Source organism: Xyrauchen texanus, chromosome 6 (assembly GCF_025860055.1).
Source record: "Xyrauchen texanus isolate HMW12.3.18 chromosome 6, RBS_HiC_50CHRs, whole genome shotgun sequence".
NCBI lineage: Eukaryota > Metazoa > Chordata > Actinopteri > Cypriniformes > Catostomidae > Xyrauchen > Xyrauchen texanus.
This window is the reverse complement of record NC_068281.1, coordinates 10918294-10927684: the sequence shown is the minus strand read 5'-3', so window position 1 is coordinate 10927684 and position 9391 is coordinate 10918294. Positions and strand designations below refer to the sequence as shown.

The 9391-nt window shown below is 42.8% G+C and overlaps 1 protein-coding gene across 1 annotated transcript; it reads left to right on the top strand.

Moving 5' to 3' along the window:
• Nucleotides 1–705: 705 nt before the first annotated feature.
• Nucleotides 706–9144, top strand: vcpip1 (valosin containing protein (p97)/p47 complex interacting protein 1). The gene is given in 4 exon segments (XM_052128831.1): nucleotides 706–1920; nucleotides 1923–3407; nucleotides 3586–3672; nucleotides 6558–9144. Coding segments are annotated over 4 exon segments (3327 nt in total). The 5' UTR covers nucleotides 706–815; the 3' UTR covers nucleotides 7208–9144.
• Nucleotides 9145–9391: the final 247 nt, after the last annotated feature.

The following is a 9391-nucleotide window of genomic DNA, read 5'->3' as shown; positions in this document are numbered from 1 at the left end:
ATGTTCTTTTTTGTGTATCAGGTCTTCTTGAAATTGTCTCATTTTAGCTACTACTAAATATGTATTCCTGGAAGAAATTGTCTGTGTAGCCAATGAAAATGCCATTGTATCATTCACTACAGAAAACAACTAAATATATATATATATATTTTTATATGTACTCCCTCTATTACGGTTCTGTAATTAGTGGGTTTGAATAATGGTCCACGATTATCAGCGTATTTGGTGCTTTTTTGATTCTCGAAATAATAATAAAAAATATTTGACTTGAATCTACAGTTTAGATATTTAGCTTCGTGGGAAACAAAACGAGATTTTTTAACTGATTGGATTTTTTTGCATTCATTCTAGTATATGTAAAATCAGCGCAACTGCCGTTTATTCTCACGCCCATATAAAGTCTGCTCTGAACTAATCAACACAACACTACATTTGGGCTTCTTTCTTTGCATTGTGGATATTGTAGTTTTTACAAATCTATTTAAATCCCTTTTAAGCCATCGTACAACGTGTGTACCTTTGTTATAAATAAAAGGCATTTAATAAGAGCGTAAAAATGTTTGTTCAATTTGTATTTTTATTTAGAAATAATATTGTTCATTTAAGGACTTATTTAAAAACAAAAAATAACTACATTTCCCAGCAAGCCACGCGCTGTCTATAGGGTCACGCCGTGACACAGAACCGCTTCCGTGTTGTGTTTGTTACTGGAAAACAGAAACTGCGTGAGGTGACAAAAATTTCTCTTGCCTGTCTGTGAGTAGACAGAAATGATTTTGTAAACCGTCACAACTTAAGAGATAGCATATTTGATTATGTCGTTAATTCCGGGCACGAAGAAGAAGGACAGGCGCATTTTGTGCGGGATGTGCCCGGACCCGCAGTGCCAGGCGAAGCTCTTCTTTCCCGCACACACCTCCATCAGCATCGAGTGCACCGAGTGCGGACAGAGACATGAGCAGAAAAACCTCGCTAACGTGGAAGAAGTGACCGACCCAGATGTAGTGCTCCATAATCTGCTGAGAAATGCCTTGTTAGGTGTGCCGGGCCCTCCCAAAAAGGGGTCTGAGCTGGTTAAAGTGATGGGACTGTCAAATTATCACTGCAAGCTGCTCTCACCCATCCTCACCCGCTTCGGCATGGACAAACAGACAGGCACTGCCAAACTTTTGAAGGAAATGAATCAAGGAGAAATTTTTGACTGCTCACTACTTGGTGACAGGGCATTTCTCATTGAGCAAGAGCACGTATCCACTATAGGCTATGGTAGGGATCGGTCAGGGAGCTTGATCTATTTGCATGACACTTTGGAGGAGATAAAGAAATCAAACTCAAATAGAGAGTGTCTCATTCCAGTACATGTGGATGGAGATGGACACTGCCTGGTCCACGCCGTATCCAGGGCATTAGTCGGGCGAGAGCTCTTCTGGCATGCCCTTAGAGAAAACCTAAAACTTAACTTTAAGCAGAATATTGGCCGCTACAAAGCTCTTTTTCAGGACTTTATAGATGCTGCAGAATGGGAAGACATAATTAACGAGTGTGACCCATTGTTTGTCCCTCCAGAGGGCGTACCGTTGGGCTTACGGAACATTCACATATTCGGCTTGGCGAATGTGCTCCATAGACCCATAATCTTGCTGGACTCCCTGAGTGGCATGCGCAGCTCGGGCGATTACTCCGCCACCTTCCTGCCAGGTTTGGTCCCCGAAGATCAGTGTCGGGGAAAGGACGGCACTCTAAACAAACCCATCTGCATTGCATGGAGCAGCTCAGGTCGAAATCACTATCTGCCTTTGGTGGGCATTAAGGGTCTGGCTTTGCCGCGTTTATCTGCTGCGCTGCTGCCAAAAGCGTGGGGTGTTCCTCAGGAGCTGATACGCCGGTACGTGAGTCTGGACTCCAATGGCAGCTGTGTGATTGGGGTGACCGCAGCCTGCAGGATAAATACCTGCAACGACTTGTCTGTGCCATGGAGGACGTCTTCATGGACAAGCACGGCATCAGCCCAGCTCTGGTCGCAGATGTTCACCAATACATCTATCGACGCACTGGAGTGATCGGCGTGCAGCCTGAGGAGGTGACTGAAGCGGCCAAGAAATCTGTTCAGGAGAACCGTATGTACCGTTGCCTAGTCTGCAATGCCCTCTCGGAGCTTCACGTGCCAGCTGAGTGGCTCATACCGGGAGGGAAGCTCTACAACTTGGCCAAGTCCACTCACGGGATGCTGCGAGGGGATAAAAACTACAGCTTTCCTCTGAATAGTGTGGTCTGTTCTTATAACCCAGAAAAAGATGTTCTAGTGCCCGACTACAAACTCAGCTCCCTCCCGGCTTGCACCTGGTGTCATGGAACCTCAGTTCGGCGTGTCCGTGGAGACGGCTCTATGGTGTATTTGGATGGAGATCGCACCAACACGGTCTCACAGGGTGGGAAATGCGGCTGCGGGTACAAGCACTTTTGGGAGGGGAAGGAGTATGATAATCTACCTGAAGCTTTCCCGATTACTCTAGAGTGGGGCGGCCGTGTGGTCCGTGAGACTGTTTATTGGTTCCAGTATGAGGTGGATCCAACGCTTAACAGTAATGTTTATGATGTGACCATGAAGCTTGTCACAAAGCATTTCCCGGGTGAATTCGGCAGCGAGATCCTAGTGCAGAAAGTGGTTAACACCATTCTGCATCACACAGCTAAGAGGAGCCAAGATGAATACAACCCAGTTGCCATAGAGGGTGCTCATGTGCAGGACGGGGGCGATGCGGGTGCTCAACCTCCTACTAAAATTATCCTGACCGGACAGAAGGGCAAAACGCTGCATAAGGAGGAGCTGGTGATGAGTAAAACCGAGAGGGTCTTGCAGCACAGCATCAGCGAGCAGGCGGCCCTCTCCCAGCGGCGCAGTACGGACCGTGTGCGCCAGCAGGACAAGGCCTCAGATCCTCGCCCATCATCTCCATCCTCTTCATCATCCTCCGCTCCTCCCACACCCACTAAAATGCCGCCCCCTAGTGGAGAGAAGAAGATACGCGTAACGACTAGTGATGGGCGGCAGTCCATGCTTACATTACTGCCACACACCACCTACAGTGAACTGCAAAACTCTATTGTCCAGGTTTTCGGCCTCCCACCTGGCCAGCTGTGCATCCGACACGGCTTCCCGCCCCGAGAGCTCCCCCCCCCACGCCCAGAAGACCAGAATCAACCTGTCGCTCTCCAGCACGGTGACCGCATCTCTGTGGAAGTGCTGAAAGAGAACTCATCTGATACTCACATGACCCAAGAACACTCTCACACACCTCAAACACACGCTCAGTCTGATCCAGGTCTCAGTCGTGCCAGCAGCAGGGAACTCCAGGACAACATAGACCTTGAGATGTCATCACTCTGTCTACTAGCAGCGCTCATGGGTAAGACACACCCTTCTTATATGTGTTATTCTTTACCGACGGACTTCATTGTTGCGGTTTACTGTCTCATACTAGAACTCATGTCTGTATAATACTTTCACTACTTGTCCGTGTGTATGCCTGCTTGACTGTATACTGCAAATCCATTGATGTCGTTTATGCTCACTGTTTCCCGTAGGTGAAGACGTCTGGTCATATGCCAAGAAACTGCCTCATCTGTTCCAGCTAGGAGGAATCTTTTACAACATTGTCAAGAAAGACATGGGTACATCTCTCTCTTTCTCGTTATGTTGCATAAGGTTGGTATGTGTCGGATGTTTAAAGGGATAGTTTGAGCAAAATGCAATGTTAACTTTACAGTGCATTAAATGGGAGGACATCATATGATTGCAAACAAAATATGGAAGACAGCTAAATATTATATTATGTGGTCATTAAAATAAGTAATTAAAATAATAAATATATTAATATAGGTTATCTAACACATCTAATAGCTCTCTATCTCCAAAGAGCCTGGGTTTTGGGCCTTTATTGCTTTAATAATTTAAGGGGACACCAATATACCCTATTTGTGAAAAGTGTAATATCTTTATGACTGAATTGCCTTTCAAAAAATGTCCAGGTCACATTTTCTTCTGAAACAAAAAAGGAAAATGAGATTTTGGGAAATCTAGCTTACCATTATTTAGGAGCATTTGATTTTTTTGCATTGTGATATAATTTTTCAGCACATTTATGCATATTTTACCCCATTAATTCTCATTACTGTAATGCGTCTGGAATTTGTCTGGTATTATCTTTCCCTTCATTTGAATGATTATTTGCAATTTAAATACATATACAGCTATATTTTGCAATATTTTTAAAAATTACATTTGGGGGGCCTGGGTAGCTCGGCGAGTATTGACACTGACTACCACCCCTGGAGTTGCGAGTTCGAATTCAGGGTGTGCTGATTGGCTGCAGCCAGGTCTCCTAAGCAACCAAATTGGCCCGTTTGCTAAGGAGGGTAGAGTCACTTGGGGTAACCTCCTTGTGGTCACAATTAGTTGTGTGTGGATCGCTGCGAGTAGCATGAGCCTCCATGTGCTGTGAGTTTCCACGGTGTCATGCACAGGGAGACAAGTGATAAGATGTGTGGATTGACAGTCTCAGAAGCGGAGGCAACTGATACTTGTCCTCTGTCACCCGGATTGAGGTAACCGCGCCACCACGAGGACCTACTAAGTAGTGGGAATTGGGCATTCCATATTGGGAGAAAAGGGGATAAATAAAATTAAAAATAGTCATTTTAATTTAGGCATTACAACAAATATTACTACGTAGAAACTTTTGTAAATGTATTTATAGACATCTCTCTTCATATTACAGTAATGAGAATGAAACTCTGTATTTTGCATTACAGTAGTAAGAATTGGGGGATAAATGAGCTTAAAGGGATAGTTCACACATAAATAAACATTTTATTTGCTCAACGTCATGCAATTCCAATCCCCAATTCCAAATTTTTTCATTTGTGGATCACTAAAGGAGATCTACAGAAGTAAAGCCTAAAGCCCAAAGTATACTTCGGTTTTATTGCGAACGCTTGGCCTCTGCGTATAGTCGAATGCTCAGCCTTTCAAAGTATGCTTCATGTGACTGTGCGTGTATATGGAGGCATTTGGCGCATGAGTGCTATGACTGCTATGTGATACTGAACTATTTCTCTTCAGGAGTTTAGACACATAAAGATGTCTTTATATTCCTTCAGACTCGAGTTATACAAATGCAAGTATCTCCTGACCTCCTCACATCCACTGTTGTTGTTTCCAGCTTCTCCTGATGTTTAGCGGTGTTTTACATCTTCTAGCGCTTCTTCGTGACAGCATAGGCTCAACTGTGAGTGTTGCCACCACGTGGACCAACTAATTACTGCAAATAATTCCCGGCGCATTAGGGCTGGGCAATATGTAAAACTATTTTAGCAATAATTAATAAAAAAAATCACGATAACTGATTACATTCTCAACACCCCCGCCAAGGGTCAGTAAATGTTGTTACTTTATTGATTTTGGTTTAAAATTTGTATTAATTTATTGGAACATGAAAAACATAAATCAAAAGACAATAAAATAACAAAGTGATTAAAAAAAATCTTATTTAACCACCTCACCAAATCCAAACATTTACCGTCTCCAACGACTCTATTTGCCATCCATCAAAACAACAGATGGAAAATTACTAATAGCCTACATATTAAGAACTAAAGACAATTATAAATGTAAAGATGATAACAATCCAAATAAATTTTTGTTCCCAAAATAATGGTGCCAAATGTGTTCTTATCAAATTTGTGTTTGTATTGCGCTTTGGTAATACAGATAATGCTGCCCAAAAAAAAATTGTGTCTTGCATTACTTTGATTTAATCACTTTCGTCTTAATTGTATACAAATATATAGATTACTGAACCAGCAGAGTTCCGTTCACAATGCATGTTATAAAGCGAACTAAACTCACAGCACCTCCCATCCTGTGAAGATCAGAGATAATATGCAGCATTCTCTCAGACGACATTATTCTTGCAAATAGTTTTCAGATGAATGAAAATGGTGAAAACTCTTTACGTGCGCTTGTTCCACAATACAGGCTCGTGCTGCATGCCTCTGAACAAACAGCAAATCAGACATGAGCACTGGCGGCTTCTCTGTTGTCTGTTCTTAAAAATATAATTGTGTTTCTTCAAGTGCATGTCTTTGTGACTAACAAAGAAAAAAACGCATTTAAAGTACACACGGTTAGAAAAATCGGGTCTCATGCGTTCAGTGCTTGTGCTTTCTGCTAATAGCGAAATTTGCGTCCTGTATGCATATACGTGCCATTCGCGTCTGACCGAATTTACTTTTGGCTTTAGTTACCATTCTATTTTTATTGAATGGAAAAAAAGGTGCAATGAAAATCTCCTTTTGTCATAACATCTTAGCATCTCCTTTTGCCTTCCACGGGAGAAAGTAATATGGGTTAGGTACAGCATAAATGTAAGTAAATGATTACTTAATTTCCATTTTTGGGTGAACTATCCCTTTAATTGTTCTGAAAATAATGGCACAATTCAAAAATAAAAATGTGTTTATGTGGGAAGTTAATTTTCTCTCTCATCTGTGTTCAGGTCTGCTGGACGGGAAGCACTGCACACTGCCCCATTTGACGGGTAAGACGTTTGTGTTCAATGCAGCAGAGGAACGTTTGGAGCTGTGTGTGGACACCGCCGGTCATTTTCCAGTGGGCCCTGATGTGGAGGACCTTGCCCAGGAAGCCCTGTCCCAGCTCCGTACAGATTCAGCCTCCCGTAGCCGTGAGGGAAGTCCCGCCCATAGCCTGCGATTGGGCGCTGGTGGCGCAGTGCGCAGGAAAGAGCAGAGCGTCACTGCTTTCCAAGGCAAAGGCCACTCGTTGGGTTCTGCCCCTCCGGAACACCCACCAATCAGGCGGCAGCACAGCAGCGGAGTGGATCTCAGCAGCAGCGTTCAGCAGGAGGAACTAACATTGTCAGGGGAGGAGTTAGTACGTGTGGCCCCAGGCATGCTCACTCTACGTGAGGGTCGCGAAATGGGACTGGAGCCTGCTGTGATCGAGGCCCAGCGGCAACGCCTGCAGGAGATGGTTTCGAGCATACAGGCATCCATGGACAAACACCTGCGCCAGAACGCTGCAGCAAGGCATGATGGGAAGGAGGAAGAGACTCCTGATAAACAGGATGAGATGGAGAGTCATGGGGCGGAGCCTCCCAGCACTTTTGAGCCCATGGACCAATCCTGATGCTTCATTACCCTTTGAGCAGAGCAAGCTTCGTTTATGGCATAACACTCACATACACTCACACTGTGATCCAACTAACCAATAATGGTGCCACTGATTTATGTGTCTTTTCAGTACAAAATGCATTTCTTATGTATTCTCAAGTCTTAAGGTGTGAAATTTGGAGTGATTATTTACTAATTCATGCATTGGCTTGCATTCGCCCAAAATACTTGCATCAAAATGCACATTAATTTAAGGTCACCCCTAAGCTTTGCTAGTATGCACATGCATAGTGCTTAAATAATCAAAGTGCACTTTGACCCTCATGATGGGTATATGGCTCTGTTATCTAAACATAATTACAACCAAATGATTACCAATTCACAAAACTGATTGTCTCACACTTGAATGGGCATTTCTCTATGTGTGTGTGTGTGTGTGTGTGTGTGTGTGTGTGTGTGTGTTTATTATAGAACACATCTGAAGGTGCAGTTTATCCTCCATCATAGCTTGTATCCTCAGCACATTTCTGCCCATGTTTTGCCATGAGGAACAAACCAGGTGTCATGTGTCAGCTCAGTCATGCGGTTGTCTTTTGCACCTCTCCAACCTGTATTACTTGTAATGCACTGCTGTCACGCTCAGTCCAAAGAACACTACTTGAAGACTAGAAAATAGTTCTAGTGTTTGATGTTTACTTAAACATCTCACTATACACACACACACACAGAGGACTGAGAAGCAGATCAGCATGGAGTTGCCCTTGCATAGTCCATACATGAGAGAACGGTTTGTGTTCTATAATGTCCGATTGGACTGAACTCTAATGTCAGTGTTGCCTTTTGTGCAGCCCAGGGCCTTCTGGGGTTAGTGGTCAGGGTTGCACATTCACACGCTCATTATTTGACTAAATTTGGTTTTATTGTGTCCATTTGCATGTCGTTTCTTCTTTTCTAACACTGTTCGGTGCAGCATTATTTGCCTTTATATTCGATTTTGGCAAAATGTAAACTGAAAGTAGCAGAGAGGGTGATATGTTCAGGATGTTTTTATTATAGCACTCAATAATATTGTTACTTGTGTTAGTCTATGCTCATGCACAAATGAAAAACTGATGTAGAGGAAGGACAGTATGTATCAAAACAGTTTGTGTTTTGATAACCATTTTCTTTTTTTATCTGTTCTAGACAAGTTTACTAGCAACCCTGATTACTAGAGCTTTGATCTTTACACTTCAGTCAGTGGGTAGAGAATATGCCTGAAAAGTTCTAGAAATTCAAATACCGATTGAAAATTGGAGACATAATTTGCATATGATCAAACTTGGGCGAGCTGTTGCATTTACAACTGGTATTGCCAAAAACAGATGAACAAACCTGTGATTAACAGCCTTAACTAGTCCCCTGCCGTGCCCTGCTTTGATCTGCAGTGTTTGCGCTTGACACAATTTCTCAATGGTGCCGTGTGTTTGACGATCAGTTCCAAGTGAAACGGAATGTGGCTTGCCCTTGGTTTCATCTGAGGTCAAAGGTCAAGTGCATGTTTTCCCCCTCTTGAATGAAGCTATTTGGAGGCCTGATAAGTTTAAATGGTTGGCTTTGATTTTAAGTCAACAACTTTATCTATACTAGAGCACTTTTCTGTGTGGGAGTGTTTATTAGCTCTTGAGCATAATTGATATTGTTGTTTTACTGCTTCATGTAACAGACTTAAGTGCAGGTTGTTTCTCTGTGACTGCTGCCCTTATGATATATTGTATTCTGGTGTACAATAGTGGTATATATTGTATTATACTTTCAGCTGTACAGATATTGAATCTGTTTTTTTTTTTTTTTGTATTATTATTATTGTTTCTCCTCCGTTTCTTCCAATAAAACAGTTGGATTGATTCTACGCAGCTGAGGAATCTGTTTGCATGCGTAATTACTTTTCAGCCTAACAACAATAAAGTTATTCCATCTATATGAAATGCGTTCACTGTTTCTGATTCAAGGTTTTAAGGCACAATATTTCCGCAATTTAAAAAAAATATATTTATGTCCTTATTGTTTAAATCATTAAAAATATGCAGCTTCTATAAAAATGTATATTTAGATAATGTAGAGCGGAAGAGGGCGGGCCGGGCTGGAACAATGCATGCCCGTGCCCCCATCAGGCTGATTAGAGACCGGGCGTGCGTTGTTCCAGCCCTGCCCTCCTCCG